The sequence below is a fragment of the Megalops cyprinoides genome, chromosome 2 (assembly GCF_013368585.1).
Source record: "Megalops cyprinoides isolate fMegCyp1 chromosome 2, fMegCyp1.pri, whole genome shotgun sequence".
Lineage (NCBI taxonomy): Eukaryota > Metazoa > Chordata > Actinopteri > Elopiformes > Megalopidae > Megalops > Megalops cyprinoides.
The window spans coordinates 50,817,559-50,834,513 of record NC_050584.1 but is presented as its reverse complement, the minus strand read 5'-3'; the positions used below and the strand labels follow the sequence as shown (position 1 = coordinate 50,834,513).

General features: G+C 42.4%; 2 protein-coding genes across 6 annotated transcripts in view; one reads left to right on the top strand and one right to left on the bottom strand.

Moving 5' to 3' along the window:
* Positions 1–1,479: 1,479 nt before the first annotated feature.
* tmed5 (transmembrane p24 trafficking protein 5) lies at positions 1,480–5,292 on the bottom strand. The gene is made up of 4 exons (XM_036522805.1): positions 4,980–5,292; positions 3,637–3,734; positions 3,240–3,423; positions 1,480–2,533 (listed from the first exon to the last, which is right to left on the bottom strand). Exons 1-4 carry the CDS (start codon positions 5,157–5,159, stop codon positions 2,315–2,317), a joined length of 681 nt encoding a protein of 226 aa, XP_036378698.1. The 5' UTR covers positions 5,160–5,292; the 3' UTR covers positions 1,480–2,314.
* An 818-nt stretch (positions 5,293–6,110) lies between these two features.
* suco (SUN domain containing ossification factor) overlaps positions 6,111–16,955 on the top strand; it is a 44,096-nt gene continuing 33,251 nt past the window's right edge. For all 5 annotated transcript variants that reach the window (XM_036517051.1, XM_036517059.1, XM_036517042.1 and 2 more), the window contains exon 1: positions 6,111–6,438. In XM_036517051.1, coding sequence (XP_036372944.1) covers positions 6,386–6,438 — 53 coding nt within the window. In that variant the 5' untranslated portion in view covers positions 6,111–6,385. The remainder of the gene's footprint in view (positions 6,439–16,955) is intronic.

Genomic DNA, 16,955 nt, shown 5'->3' with positions numbered 1-16,955 from the left:
AGAATATTAGAAAATATAAATCATATCTATATGTTCTGAACGGATGCACCTGCACCATGACTGGTAGCATAACAGAAGGCCAATGAGCTCCAAGGCAATTTCTTCATAACCATAACAAAACTATTTATCAATACACAAAATCTATTTCCGCTTTTCACCTCGTTCATCTCTCACAGAAATTATGTAACCGTTATACATATTGGGTCTGATCAGAGACATCTTATCATCAGTGCCACACTTTTCACCAGTCAAATTAAAGTGGTAATTTGTTTGGTGTATCATTGATACATAGCAGTAGATATTCATTTATGGAAATGATCTTAAACAGAAGTGTCAGATGAAGTAGGCTGAATCCTAGCATGACCTAAACAAACACCACGTGGGTTGCCATATGAGGTCATAGCAGTGTGACATGGCAGTTAGGGGGTTGCAGGAGCAAATCTCTAGTGGGGCATAATGGATTTTGCCTGAGCAAGGTACTGTACTTATAATGAGTAGCTTCAGTAAATGTCTAGAAGTATAAATAGAGCAGAGTAAACTATATGGTGTTCTGTATAAGGGCATCTTCCACACAGAAATTAGTATTCTTGTTTTTCTGCACAAGATTTACCCAACTGCTATATCTTCAACTGACGCTATATCAATAAAAACTGATACATCTGAAACGTAGGTGGAAGCTCTCAAATACATGACATCTGTGGGCACTCCATGTGTTCAGCCTATTCACTGTGCTGTCAGTCCACCATCGCCTCTGTAATATCCTGGGTACAGCAAGTTTTGTCCTACAGGGTTTTGGCAGTTCTCTCTTCACCCAGACAGCGAAGGTATTGAGTGGCTAATCGATGCCACTACCATCATGGAACCAAAAATATCTTCAGCAACTGATTTCAAAATCTGTTGGATAGTCAGTCTTGTCCAAAACCTCAAAATCAAGACACTTACTGCAGGTGGAATGCCCTGAAATGTCTTCCCCTGTCTTTTTCCTTGCTCAGTTTCATCTCTTCATTATAAAAATGACTTCGTGTCCTGGGAATCGCTATAGTGTAGCAGTTTATGTCTAACAGAGCTCTTGTCCGTGGTGAAGATGAAACGCCACATGGAGGAACGATCCAGCTCCTCATCTACCCCTACGGCCGTCTCATCTGCGTGTGGGCGGTGTTGTTTGACACTGCAGGTGTTAGAGCGCAGTCACTGTGTGGGCTCCAGACTGACTGACAGACAGGCAGACGGGCAGCTCCCCATCCAGGCTGAAACACGACACTTGTCAGTAGAGCTCTGAATTGGCCGCCACTTGAAGGCTGTGAATTATAGATGGACCTTGAGGATTTAATGACTGATCTCTTTTGCTCACTGCTTCCTCCCTGGCAATACTGCCCTTTGGCTGGCTGGCTGTCCCTTTACATGGCTGAGCAAGCAGCCAGCAGAGAATTGGCACACTGGGGTGTGAGCGTGTGTGTGTGTGTGTGTGTGTGTGTGTGTGTGTGTGTGTGTGTGTGTGTGTGTGTGGTGTTCATCAGCGTCACTGCATGCCACATAGGCAAGGGTGTGACAAAAGACTGCTCTTCAGAAGTCATGGCCAAAGCCAAACAAAAGCTCTAACAAAGAGCCAAACCTTAAGCATTTCAGTAACAAATGGAATCTCCCTACAGGGGGTAATGCGAGTGGCAACAGCCAAGCCACAATTCAAGCAACCCAAGGTGTGGCCAGCCGAACAGAGCAGAGCAGTCAAAAGATTTCAGTGCCTGGAAGACTTTGTTACCTGACTTGTAAACAGCATTTTCTTTTATGCAGTTAGAGGTTACATTAAAAAATGCATTTATACAGTAAGAAATACATCATAGCTACAACATATATATTTTATACTCAGATTAGTCCTGTGTGTGCTAAAATTGTAACATTTGACCAAGCTGGTCTACCAATCTCACTCATATATCAATTTCCTTGAATAGAGCCAGCAGTTATAGAGATGTACATATCTCTTTGTTCAATAGTTTGAGACTGATGGAGATAACGTGTGCGGTCCAACCACTGGAAGGCTCTATCTCCATGGCTCATGTGTGGCAATGAATGATTGTCTTGAACAAGTCAGTAAAGTAAGACAGAAGGCTCCAGGGAGCTTAGCAGGGATGTCCCACTGTTGCAGAACAAGACCGGATGGATAGTTTGGCAAAGTGTGTGTGTTTGTGTGTGTCTGTGTGTGTGTGTACTTGTCAAAGTCGCCTGTGTAAAGCAGCCTAGCAGCAGAGGAACCTGGTGTTCTGGTGCTGGCTGAGCCTGGTGCCAGGCCATGTCTTTCCCCACAGGGGGGAGGGTGCTACGTGCGGCTCTTCCTCTTGTCCTCAAAGAGGCTGCGCAGCAGGTAGACCTGTAGCCCGGACACCACTACCATGACCACAAGGTTGGTGCAGGACCACAGGTTGACTCGTTCGTAGTTGCTCTCCTGCAGGTTGCGGTCCCTGGCCTCAAACGCCCGCAGCACTGTCTGGATCTGTAAGCTCTTCCCCAGCCGGGCCTTCACACTGTTAATGGTGTCCTACAAGGGTGGGGGAAAAGAAGCAGAGATGAGACTCCATGTGTATATGTGTGTGTGCGTGTGTGTGCGTGTGTGTCCCTATACAGCAGCTGTGTCCCGATACTGAACAATCCCCATAGACCATGCGGTGAACTGAAACTTAACTGCTTAAATTAGTCTATTAAAATTTCCAAAGCAGCTGCAGTTTTGGGCTTCTTGTGATGATAATGTCTACTTACTGACTGAAACAGATACTAGATGAGGGTCTGTTTATTGAGTGAAACAGATACCAGATGACAGTGCTCACACAGGATATTCTAAAGTGTTCTGCTTTGGGTTACATGTTACTGTTCAGTCTTTCTGCCCTTGTGCAGTCACAATCACGAGGATACGGGAAGAAAAGCTGGGTCGCTGTGACACAGCCTATGCTGCAATGCACTCTGGGGGTTTACATGCCATTACTGTGGACTATTCCAAGGCCAACGCACTGAACAGCCAAATGTCACCCAGACTCATAGAAGGCATGTCACCAAACAAGCCTGCACAGTCAGTAAACACCCCGACCTTCAGCAATCCGGACTTAACCCTTTCACGTACAAAGACGGCCTTCTCGTTCCTCCCGGCACACACACCGTCAGTGCTTCAAGATAAACAGATTGGAATGGAAAATGGAGCCTCAGGCATATGGTCTAGTAAGGAAACAGGGTAGTCAGGCAACTGCACTTACCATGATGTCCTCCAGCTTCATATCGAGCATATCGGCTCCGTGGACATACTCCTTCCAGCTCTCAGGGTCTGCTTCCCCATCCTCCATGTTGTCCAAGATCAGCTCAAAGAAGATGATCTTCTCAGATACGGCACTGAAGGTGTTGTCGAAGCAGAACATGTAGTCCCCATCTTCTGTCTCCACTCTTCAAGGGATAGAGGGGAAAACATGGATGCAGGATAAAGAAAACACTAAAAACCACAACAAAAATTTTCACATTCAATTCATCAATGCAGTCTAGTGGAAAATACAAAAAAAATCATGTTGTCAACACCATACTGATATGTAGAAACTGTGAAAGGTGCTACTGTGTACAAGACTAGCATCCTGTATGCATTCATGTAAAGGTACCACCTACGTGTGTACGCCATCAGACTTCCTGTGGTCTCTGGCCAGCACATGCCCAGTTGGAGAGGATAGGTAGAAATCAACGTCTAGGCCTGCTCCGTCAAGCACCTGTAATGTCAAAAACACAGGTAAGCAGAGTCAATAGACTGGAAAACCACTGAAATGCCATCTATGATGGTCATCGCTGAAGACATGCACAATGAGCTGAAATTTTAATCTTTGAAATGTACATGGGTGAGGGGACAACACAATGCCATGTACTGATACAATATATTCTAATGTGTTAACGTTGCGCCAAGCATTTCCTCTTACATACTGACCCCTAACCTAGAGGAGACGGCTCCTGTGTTTCCACACATTTAAGAATTTGGGCTGTGTTTGTGTGCAGTGAAAAGGAGCAGAGCTAAGCACGTTTTATGTCTCCTGACCTGATCTGTTCAGCTGGTGGTTTTGCAAGACTGTAAAACCCTGCATTAATTTGGACGGTGCAACTCTATTCATTGATTAAGATACCGTAAAAGGGGTGCTAATGTCAGCTACCAAACAAGCCTAATATTACTGGGAAGTAATCCTCGCATTTGGTTCTAATAAAGAATTAAGTGTTTCAGAAAACAAAGATGTCCATCCAGTTCGATGTCAATTTTGGTGATACCTCTTCAAGATTTTAAAAAGACAATGTTATCTAAAGCTAAATTCTAGTGAAAGTGCTTTCAGATGACCTCTGGCTGCAATGGAGACTGCTTCTAATATTGATTTTTTTTTTACAGCGAGTGTATAATGGATGTTTAGAGAACACCAAAACCATGGAAATGTTGATAACCCCAAGACAGACATAACAATTTAGCTTGCTAGCTATTTGCTTTAAATTTTGTTGGTCACCGTTAGTGTCAAATCGAGGTGAGAACTAAACGGCAATAGCAGCTAATACCCCATTACACTGTCAAATATATTCTGCTCTTGTGCATATTTCATTTGACTTGTAAAACTACGGAACTGCTGCCTGACTAGCTAGCTACATATCACGCAGTCAGAGTAGCTAACCAGCCAGATATTTGAAACCACTGCGGTCACAGAATTAGAATGGTAACTTGGCTATCCCCTCCGAGCCTCATTTACGTATAATCCAGAGCCATTTCGGTTAAATTAATCTGAAAACAGTACAGAGTTAGCTAACCAATATCATACAAATACAAAACAAAATACGGAACATATACATGAGAGGCAACTAGCCATATAGTTCGGCAGTATTGACCGATGCCGAGTTCCGCTTGGTTAGATATAGACATCCAGTTAGCTAGCTAGGTAACACCGGATAAAACAATAATAAACATCGAGGGGAAAAAACTCCTTCACCTGATATTCAATTTCCAACGATGCATCTTTCTTCATGGTTTGGAAGAAACACTCCTTGCGGCCAGCGGGTAGGGTGAAGGTGAAGTCGCTGTCCAGGGACTGGGAAAATGAGGTGACGAGAACCCTTTCTAATAAACACGCCGATATTATAGACACTACAAGCACTTTGAACCCAGCCATCGGTCCCCGCAATGTTTAACTGGCCAAGTCGACTACCTAAAGACAGAATAAATGTAGCTAATCAAGGAATACAAGTTTAATAACACCAACTCTCTCTCTCACCGCCGACTCAGTAAAACTTACTCGGACAGACCCTCGCCGACTAGAGGAATCTCGCGAGGACCCCACATCAAAGTGGAGTTCATATTTAACTCTATAAATAAGGATATTACCGTTTTTGAGAGATAAAATTTATTGAATTATATAGGAGTATCCTATAGTATTAATCTGCCAGTAGTTCACAGTGACTGTTTATATGTACATAATATTATTTTAAATCTTATCCAAGTCAAGAATTCAAACAGGCGTTTTCATAGACCTGCTTTCTACAATGGCATGCTGGGAGCTGTAGTGTACCGCTGAGCGTAAGCTTTCACATTTACGGACAAACAATCGTGAGCTCAGCGGTATCACAGTGGCTCATCCAAAATATAAACCTCGTTTCCTCTGCTGAGCATTTTACTAATAAAGTATTATCTGACTACTGAGTGCCACTAAATAACTGACACATTTCAGAATGTATTTGGGGCCTTCCTTTCCCCCCCTATACGTTCCATATTCATCCATTTCTACATTTTATGAAACATTATACGTGGTGATCCTACTTATTTGATGCGGCTAACATTAACTCATCTAAAGTTAGATACGGTCCAGTCACTCAAGTTTACCGTTCCTACGACCACTTGTTATCTTATCCATATTTTATTGCTAATACATTTTGAAATGCATTGCACAATCGTTTCAGAATATTTAAGGTTCTTGTAACCACGCGTTTCGATAAGGGTGACGCGGCCTCTGAAATAAGTTCCAACTCACCCGAGCTAGACGGAAGTGGGAGGAGTTGAATGTGATTGCGTCACGGACCCGAGGACAGTGGCTGTTTCTATTGGGGTAGAGAGGAAAACCGCAGCAGCGGCAGGCATTGGAGAGCCTAGAACAGCGAGTACAGAAACCAGCAGGAAAAGAAAGGAAGAGTAACGGGGGGGGTAGAGACAAGAAACATCTACAATCATTACGAATGTGTGTATATGTGTAGCATATGATCACTCGCTGGCTGTCTTTAATTTAACCTAATTTAACAGCTAAGCTTATAGATAAAGCATAGGCTGGCTTCATTTTGATTGTAAAAAAGGAGGATAGCAAACATCAAGAAAAATAGCGAGGATGTTGGTCCCCGCGGGAAGATAATGAAGAGGCTGCGCGTTTTGTTGGTGTGCCTAATTGTAGCTCTCCTGTGCTGGTGAGTTGCGATTCCCATTTTCATCGCAGATACGCATGTAGGTAGTCAGGTATCTGACACCGCAGTTACAAATTATCAATCGATGCCTGTCGCAGTCACATTTCTGTCTCACCCTTCACTAGCTAGCAGTGTTAGCTATGATTAAACAAGATGACATTTTTCAGTTTACTCCGATGCAATGAGCGAGGCAGGAGAAGGCCCTAAAGGACTGCTGTAGCCAGCTATCGTTGAGATCAGAGTAGTGGGTATGTAGCTAGCCAGCTAATTTATAGTTGAAGCGAGCTGTCAAGCTAGTCATCTCAATTCACATGAAGTGAGAAGTCGATAACGTTACATATCTAGCGTTAACTAACTTAGATGGGCAGTCTAGTTAGTGTCTAGTCTGGTTATAATGGTTTTACACTATTACATTACTAACCAAGAAAACAAACAGCGTACCTGGATTTACACATCAGTGTCATACAGTTGTACGTACCTAGCTAGCTAACGTTATCTGAAGCAGTGTTTGCTAGCGCAGTTAACGACATGCTGTTTGCTCGTCTCGATCATAACTAGCTGGCTACCCATTTTGACTAGTTTTGTGTTTTTCTAGCCATCCAGCTAGCTAACTAAAAAGGGCCAGTAATCACTCGGGTGCAATCGAGCTACTTGTCGTTAGCCATTGTATTTATCGTTTGCTATCTTGGGATGCATTTGTCATCTGGCCAGAATAGTTAATCTAGCGACTAAACAGATGCGTCGTTTTATCGTAATTCTTTTTGTATTAATGGTATATTCTTAAAGATATATATTTTGTACGTTATTTTTACCTAACTATCTGAGTAATTCATTAGGTTTACAATTATTAACATTACCAATGTGCCATTGTCAGTAGTGTTAGCCAGCTAGATAACGTTAGCTAGTTAGCTAACCTGCCTGCGAAGCATCCTGAGAGCTAAATCAATTGCTGAAACTAGCTAACTAGCGTTAGGGATTTGTATTCCATGCCGCAGGTTTCATCGGCAAGCTAACGTAAGTAACGTTAGATAATCTTCATGGAGGTGACTTGCTGTTGTTGTTTTTGTAATCGTATACAATTTACACGGATAGCGCACATATTTAGTGGACAGGTGGCGGGTTATTGTCAGTCCAGATTGTTTTCAGCTAGCGAAATAATCAGCTAAGTTTTGGATAGCTATGTAAGTTAGCCGTTATTGCTAGCTAAAACGGACAGCCTTTGACGCAGGTAGTTACGTTTACCGTTTAGCGACACGCAGAATGAGGTACTACAAACCTAGTTAGCTGACTGGGAGTTACATAACTTGATGAACACGGGTAATTAGTTAGTGTTAGGTGAAATTTAAAACGTTATAGTTTTAATTCATATAGCTATACCTAGCTAACGTTAGGCTGTCGAATAACTTCGCACAATGGAATCGAAGCCAGCCGTGGTGCTCATTTCAAAGTTTGGAATTGAAATTTGGCAGAGTTAAAATGTACCTAATGTCAGATGAACTCGCTGTCTTGCATCATATGAATACTGAAACGAAAGGTAACGTTAATTTAACACAAAAGCAACCGAATAAATGTCACGCTGTCTAGGAAAGCATTATTATGCAATTATTTGGCAAGGCTGAAACGTTGGATATAGCCACATATTACAGCTGTAGACAGTGAGACTGAGTTTAGGTAAAGTTTCAACAGTTACAACCCCTGTCCCCAGAAAACTGACGGATCACCCTCCACGACATGGCGAGTCCTCCTCGCTGGAGAGATGGCACAAATGTGCAGCAGAACGGGAGATAATTTAACGTTACTTGCCTGTGACGGATTACACTAGGTAGTAATGTCAGTTAGAATGCCATTTACGTTGGTTACAAGTAACATAAATAACTGCAGATGTGGGATAATTTCATGTGATTCGAATGAATTTTGTCCGTAAATTCGGAGAATTATGCTGTCAGTTTTATTTTATTTTATTACGGCACTTGCACATGACGTCAGCAGTAGCTGGAAAAGGCTTGCGTATGTCAAAAATAAGTCAAGCTTTGAAGTCGTGTTTCATTATTACTTACATTTACGAGAGAGGTTAATTAAATTATGGCATCGTGTATCAATTTGTGATCCTTTAGTCCATTAACTAATATAAGTACTTTTTAAAATTCCAGTGCCAAGTATTTACGAATATAATGCTGCCTTACGTGCGTTGCTGTATATTGGAACCATTTTGTTTTTCGATTGAATTTGCTCTGAAGGTAAATGTTTGGGTGTATTTCGTGATGACACCGTTTTCATGTATAGTTGAAAAATCTGTATGCTGTGACTCTTAAAGGGTGGATAGCTTTTGTCCGTTTCAGCGTAGAGAATTTCAACTCACACGAATAGCTTGTCACACTATCAGGCAACCGACAAGCTCGAAACGGGCAACAGCCCAAACACGCCGCCTGTCTCTTGAGAGTTTGAGTTCTGGCATTGGTGGCGCTAACCAGTCAAACCTCCGATTACTTGGCAAGGCATCTCTCATTACCCCGCGAACTGTGTTGCCTGAGTGATTGTACTTATTGCATTTTAAATCAGTCGAATTAAACATTGCATGCTTGTTTTTCACACGGGGCTTGGATTTGTTTCCAGCTGCATTTTAAAATAAACTACTTGTATTGAAATTTAAAGAACTGCAGATACAACTCAGCCATTTTTACAGCATTTAGTGTGGTTCAGTAAGACATTTTCATGTTGGAGTAACATTTGTCAACAGGCACAAACATAGTTTAGGAACTCAATCCAAGTTTAGTAGAAAAATAAAACTAGACAAATGTAATAAAATATAGTTTGTATATGCATAACCTGGCATTATTACTTTCTGAATTTCCATCCCATTTTTGTTAAGACCACTTTATTGGCTATAAGTTCTCTTCAGTTCATTTCTTAAAAAATATGCTCTCCTGGTTAATTTGCAGGTCAACCAGTTTATGTCACACAGACACCTTCTTGTTATTTGGGTAATTTTGTTGGTCTTTGCAGTTTTTATTCCCAGACAACAAAAACAAACATTATTTTGAAGGTGGAGATCTGTGCTCAGTTTTAACAATTACCTAGTTATACAATACAGAAACCTATTTTGAAAAATGAGGTACTGTGCAATTAGTTGTTTTTTACAAGGGTATTTTCCGGCACAAACCTATAGTTTTGTCTCTCAGTTGTGCTTTCAGTGAGTGAGTAAAAGTGACTTTACATCCTCCTCCTATGTTTTGCAGAAGCAACCATTAACAGTATCCACAGTGCAGCACAGTGTGAATTTTCTGTCTATATGGGGTTAATTGTTTCAAGCTCTGCACACCATTTACGGCAGCGAGGATATGGTGGAGCAGAAATGGAAGAGGCCGGGGCCTGCTCGTATGCCACTGCGCACGCTGAAGGACGGGGCCTGTCAAGATCGGGTAGACTGGGTGGGCTTTCTCTCTCCCGTAGCACACGTACAGTGCCATGCAGGCCGAACCACTAGCACAAACTCTGTCACAAGGTAGTATCGGTTTTTCTAGTGCCAATTATAACACCTCAAAGATGGGACACTAAAGCAGGGTGATTGCAGTGCCAGCTCCTGGTAATGAGAGAGTGTGAGGTATGTTGTTTGGGGCCGCAGAAGGGAAAGCATTGATGAAGTTACTGAAAAAGACACACACACACACACAGTGGGGTACCCCTAGATAGCTGTGGAAACACAGTGGGTTTGAGTCAGCTATTTAATCTTCCTTCTTGTTTGCCTGTGGTCAGTCACATTTCTAGACAGGAAACAGGAAAGACATCTATTTTCAAAGGTTATTGGAAAGAGATTTTACTCAGAAAGAAACAAAGGAATGCTCCATGTAGTTTTGCAACATTAATTTTAGTCATATGCCTTTTTAGCTATGTTGATATATGTTGCAGGATGGCTGCCCTAGTGCTAGTTTAGTAGTAGCGAGAACCTTCCTTGTTGTTTGACTCTCAGATGTCGTGCTGTTTATTATGGAATGTTCAGATGCACCTAGAATTAGGATGGTGTATTAGCCTACTCTACCTTCTTCCAATTGTATGGGATATTTGAACATCAGACTATGGTTCATTTGTGATGGAAATGTAAAAGGAAACTTTAAGGTGGTTTTCTGTATGGGATTCTGGGTTTCTTGTTCTGGGTAGGAAGTATTCTCCCTTAAGTGTTGTACACATTATGCCAGTCTTGTAAATTGCAAGCAAGTTCACTTCGGGTGAAGCTGATATTAGAGGAGCGGTACATTTTCTATTAAACTACTCAGCTATTTCTTTCTACTTATTGTGCTTTTGTTGCTTGTAGTGGCTTTATCCTTTGTTTGGGGATAAAATAAAGCCTCACACTCTTGCCACAGCCTAATAAGTTTCTTAGTCTGCATGTGTATTTTGAGCTTTGTGTTCTTGTGCATTTTGTCTTTATTCCAGGGCACTCCTGCTGCTTTTTGTCTACCAGAAAGTATTTTTTTTTTCTATTGATCGGTTGCATTATAGAATGGTCGTTTTTCCATGGTTGTTGGCAGTCTCTTCACTGCTCCTGATGCCCATCATTTCAAAAGCAGACATGAACATTTCAAGATTGCTCGATATCCATTCGCAACCCGTGAGAAGCTTGTAAATGCAATCATTGCCAGTCATAGGACATGACATTCTGGCATGACAGAAGGTGTTTTGTCAAGGCACTGTTTCAACATGTACATGCCAAATATCACTAAGGACCATGGTGAACTCATAGCAAACTCACAAGGACAATTATTTGAGCTTAATCAGGCTAAAATCTTAATGTGTGTACTGGGCATTAATAGTGTGTGCAAGATAAATATCAAGCAGCCTACTTCATCCAGAGTGACCCTGCTCATTCATATAACTATAGTGATTTAGAGTGCTGCACAGATACACTAGTCTTTGTTTTATGGGGATGTTAAACTAATCATTTATTTAATCGTTTATTTTCTGAAAGTATAAGGAAGGAATTGATGTCTTTGCAGAATATCAGAGTTTTGGGAGGATTAACTGAGTACTGTGGGAGCGGGACTTTGTGCTTTCCTAAAATGATGATTTGGAAATGCCTGTACACACAGGGCTGAATATGCAATCAGGTGATTTTCCCAGAAAATCGGCTCTGTTTGCCATGTGAGTGGATCGATGGAAAAGATGGAGTTTAAAAAGACATTGGTAAAAACATTGGGCACCATTTTGCCTTCCTTTTACCGCTATTAAATATGCTATTTGTTTAGAATGAAATATTGTACAAAGGATGTTTGACCCGAACTCTTATTTAACTTGGATTAGGAAAAAACTGCTTCACCACGACCTGAAGTTCTGGAGTGGTGATTTTGTTCTCCCCGTAGGGAGAGCAAGGGAGAAAAATAACTGCTCTGTCACAGGCCACCAGATTGCAGTCTAGAGGCCTTTTAAGGAAACTCCGGCACAAATAACACTTACCACATTCAAATGAAATTCCTACTTTGTTTTTCACCTATAAACAGTTTTGGGGGGAAGAATTCACACCTTGGCCTTAAGTTTGGAATCCAAGGAGGCCAAGGATATTCATATGGACATAACCTTTACAAAAACCCTCAACAGGACTTTGGTCTCCAAAAGATGTGCAGTGCACTATACAAATAAAAAAGGATGTACAGTCTGATTCTCTTATTTCAAAGAGTAAACATTAACATAATCTGTACCTGCTATCGTTTTCAGCTGTTCATATACACTATATGGTCAAAAGTATGTGCACACCTCACCATCACACCTATATGAGCTTATTGGACATCCCATTCCAAAACCATGGGCATTAATATGGAGTCGTCTCCCCCCCCCACCCCCCCCCGGAGTTATAATAGCCTCCACTCTTCTGGGAAGGCTTTCCACATGATTTTGGAGCGTGTCTGTGGGAATTTGTGCCCATTCAGCCAAAAGAGCATTTGTGAGGTCAGGCACTGATGTTGGACGAGGAGGCCTGGCTCGCAATCGGCGTTCTAAATCATCCCAAAGGTGTTCGGTGGGGTTGAGGTCAGGGCTCTGTGCAGGCCACTTGAGTTCCTCCACACCAAACTCGTCAAACCATGTCTTTATGGACATTGCTTTGTGCACAGGGGCACAGTGATGCTGGAACAGGAAAGGGCCTTTCCCAAAGTGTTGCCACAAAGTTGGAAGCATACAATTGTTTAAAATGTCTTTGTATGTTGTAGCATTCATGTCACCCTTCACTGGAACTAAGGGGCCTAGCCCAAACCATGGAAAACAGCCCCAGAGCATTATCGCTCCTCCACCAAACTTTACAGTAGGCACTGTGCATTCCGGTAGGTTGCGCTCTTCTGGCATCCACCAAACCTAGATTTGTCCATCAGACTGTCAGATAGTGAATCATGATTCATCACTCCAGAGAACGCGTTTCCACTGCTCCAGAGTCCAGTGGTGGCGTGCTTTGCACCGTCGCTTGGCATTGCGCATAATGATGTTGGGCTTGTGTGCAGTTGCTCAGCCATGGAAACCCATTTCATGAAGCTCCTGACGCACAGTTCTTGTGCTGATGTTGCAGCCAGAGACAGTTTGGAACTCCGAGTGATTCAACAGAGGATAGGCAGTTTTTACGTGCTGTGCACTTCAGCACTCGGCGGCACCGCTCTGTGAGTTTGCGTGGTCTGCCACTTTGTGGCTGAGCTGTTGTTGCTGCTTGACGCTTCCACTTGACAATAATAGCACTTACAGTTGACCGGGGCAGATCTATCAGGGCAGAAATTTTGCAAACTGACTTGTGGCAAAGATGGTATCCTATGACAGTGCCACGTTTAAAGTCACTGAGCTCTCCAGTACGACCCATTCTACTTCCAAGGTTTGTCTATGGAGATTGCATGGCTATGCGCTTGATTTTATGCATCTGTTAACAATCAGTGTGGCTGAAACACCTGAATTCAATAATTGAGAGGGGTGTCCACATACTTTTGGCCATATAGTGTATTTTAAGGGCAGAAGACATGGAGGTTATCAACATTGCTTCTGTTTACTGAAAAAGGTGGTATGTTCTGTTTAAGCCAGAAATGCAAAATAGTCAGATTATGTAAGATGCATACATTAGATGTGTTTGAACAGTGTAATGTTGCTGTCACTTGTCACAGTTTGTGGAGGCAGGATAATTGACAGTGTGTCAGAATGTATTGTGTATTGTTTTTTCAGAGTCTTCAGGCAAGTTAACACTTATTATGTGAAAGAACTTTGAACTTTGACTGTTCTGTGTGGCATCTTCTTTCATGTTAAATCTTTTTGCATTTCAGTGTTTTGGTCTGGTCTTCCTCCATTTTGTGCATTGTTGAGTGTAGCAAAAGCCATTTTGTACCATTATCACTGAATGCCTCCAGAAATGGCATGTTATGTCATATTGTAGTGATACAGTTCCATGCATAAATCAAACATTTGTAGAAAGTAAGAATTCTCTTTATTGCTTCAGTTTCATTATTTCACTGTATCTGCTGATTTCACCTTACTCACCCTACTGTATTTCACCTCACCTCAAACACTGGTTCAGTATTCATTTCCAAAGGCAAACTGTAGAGGCTCGGGGAGAGGGCCTGTCAAACTCACTGAACCAGTTTTTCTTTGCACGGTGAAGATATCTTGTCTTCTGTCACTTCTTTTTCTGTTCCCTGCTTTGTGTCAACAGCTCAAGTTTGTATGTTTGTGTCCTTTCTTCTGCCCTTCAAATGTTCTGCTTGGATGTCCGTACTGGGGACTTAACAAGCCTTTTCCTCATAAGCAGGTTATGAACACACAGCACTCAGAGCTAGTGGACACCAGGAACCGGAGCCTTGTATCCACATGGGAAAAGACCTTTTTGACAGGCATGGCCCTCGTGGTTTGACGCTTGGTGTTCTAAGGGGACAGTTTTGGGGAGATTCTCAACCACACTGAGCTGCAGAAAGATCAGGAACACCAACACCAGAGCTGCTTTTTTATTCTGCCTTTCAAAGGAAGGAGTTCATGTTATGCACAGTTCGCAGTACGGGGATTGTAGACCTGTAATGAGTTTCGTTGAAGCCCTATCATGAGTCTCGCCTCGTTTTGACTGACCCAACGCTCAACCCTTGTCACCTCTAGATTGCATGTTTCCACTAATCTCAAGTGATTCTGAGCACGATTCAGAGAGTTGGTTGCAGACCTTCATGCGGCTAAACTATGTCCTGCGGATGTTCCTTTGCATTGCTAAAACTGGCCACCTTAATCATTGCATTTACATTACATTTGCTTAGCAGGTGCTTCTGTCTGGAGTGACTTTCTTAGGTTACAATTTTTACATGTTTTCCATTTATACAGCTAGATATTTACTGAGGCAATGTGGCCATAGTGTTTTTCACAAGGGTACAATAATAGTAGCCCACCTGGAAATCAGATCTCAACCATTGGGTTACAAGCCCTGCACCTACCTCATTTCATTCTAGTGTTCCAGAGAAACAGATTTTCTGTTAAAATTCAGTTAAAAATGAGCTGGCTAGGTTGGCTTAGTAGTCAGGGTTGAGCAATGTCTATGACTTTCCTTGAGTGGGCTCACATTTCTGGTCCTAAATTTCTTGTGTTTTGATAGTGTTCTTGGTCTCCAGGGTGTCTGCATGTGATGAGCGAAGTGTGCCTTTTCAGGCTTCATTGTCACTGTGGTATGTTACCCTGTGATCTATACAGCTCTCCTGGCTAAAGTGTGCAGTATTATTCTGAAAAATACCACTGATGTTATCATATTCCTTCAGGGTCACATCAGTGTTTTCAGAGGAATCACACATTGTCATTGTTGTATAGAGGAGGGTTATGTAACTGTGTCTGAAATTCAGGCGCCTGAGAAGCAATTCTGGATCTCCTTTAGGAGAGGATTAAAGAACTTTCCTGCTAATACAAATGATGAAATGAGGATTTTTATCAATAAGCAAGGCAAGGCCACTCTGTTTTAAGATAATGCATGCTCTTTTGTGATTACTGATGTAGAGGAGGTGCGGTTTTACATTGATTGGCATTTTATTTCAGTCATAATACCTCTCTGAACTAGTATTTGTGGCAGTGACAGTGCCACAGTATGCAAATGTGGCCTGAGTTTATTGCATGATTTACCATATCTGATTGAGAATGTAATTTGTGTAATTGGAGAAGTGTGAATATTCAAAATAAGGAAGGGTTGTATAACACTTAACATCCGGCTTAGAGTTGTGCCCTTTTTTTCTCTTAAAAGAAAGGGCGGTAAAGGGTATTTCCTTGTTTTGGATAGTTTTGAATCCCATTTCCTAGACGGGGGACTTCCTATTGTCTCCGCTGTGTTGCTAGTTAGAGCCATGTTAGCAGAGCGTGTTACTCACTCTCTCATGACTGCCATTTGTCCTTTCTGCTTCACATGGGAGGTCACTGTGGATAATGATCTGTGCTAACACCTTGGCTACTGTTAAAAATGACCAAACAATTGTTTTTTATGCACTTTTCCTGGAAAATTTTGTTTGTTCAGCTTCCACTAAAACTTTTTAGGCAGATCAGTGTTAGAAAAGCCGAAGGAAAATCCCTCATTTTCGGCTCAAAAGGTTGTTATTGTTCACAAGTGGCTAAAAATGTGAATGACTGGGAACGTGCTGAGAAATGTGAGTCTCTTTTGAAACTCTCTGCAGTCTAAAGGATCATTCCTAGACCAACAAGCCAGTTGTTTTCAGACACATACACTCTCTGCTGATATTTATCTGTCGCTCTTCTTGTGCTGTTGATCACACCCTGCTCTGGAATACTGAATTGGGGTTATCAAAGCATAATGGCTTGATCAGCTAGGACAATGCTGGATTGTGTCTGTGTTGGTGTGCATTGTTCTTGTGCACAGACCATATGGAACGCATGAGCCCTCTCGGTGAGACAGCCACCGATCTGTGAGCAGAGAAATCCCCCCCTGTTGACATTGGTGCTGGTTGGAAATGCAGTCACTTGTGCATTGTTGCGGCGCAAACTCTCCCGAGTTTTGGAGCGTCTGGTGGCCACTGACACTGGAAACTAACGAGGGCGCGCAGTGCGTTGTAGAGGCAACGTGAGAAATTCCCGCCTCTTGACTTGCGCGGTGGATTTGTTTTTCTCCGTTCGCAGCAATCCCCATCACACTCAGTGCGACAGTTAACGCGCTGGGTGCGACGTCTTATCACAAGCCAGTCTCCAAAATGTGCACGTTTTCTCTGGCTGATACGAGGGGCTGTAGTCCCACTGCTGGACCTGCTTTAAGGATGTGCTCTGCCTTGCTGTTGCCTTGGGCTCTTTGCTGTGCGGACGCGCCTTCCTCCAGGCCCGGCAGTTTGCCCTTCATGCCAACCTGTGCGCTTCTCCCAGCTGTCACCCTCAGCTGTGCTCTGAAACGCTCAAATGTATGAGAGGCCTTTCATAATAGGCCATATTTTTGAGTTTTAGAGCAGAAGCTCTGTTTCTGCTTTACTGACGAGGGGGTTAATGCAGTTTTGCGTCTGAAAAGAATGCATCTATGTGAACGTCTTATCAGTTTGTTCTGCTGCAGC

What these genes read in the sequence shown, in the direction of transcription:
- tmed5 (XM_036522805.1), bottom strand. Translation starts at nt 5,159, where the DNA reads ATGGCTGGGTTCAAAGTGCTTGTAGTGTCTATAATATCGGCGTGTTTA. An exon ending in CGTTGGAAATTGAATATCAG is followed by an intron (nt 3,735 to 4,979) that starts GTGAAGGAGTTT and finishes TTGACATTACAG; the next exon opens with GTGCTTGACGGAGCAGGCCT. An exon ending in AAGTCTGATGGCGTACACAC is followed by an intron (nt 3,424 to 3,636) that starts GTAGGTGGTACC and finishes TATCCCTTGAAG; the next exon opens with AGTGGAGACAGAAGATGGGG.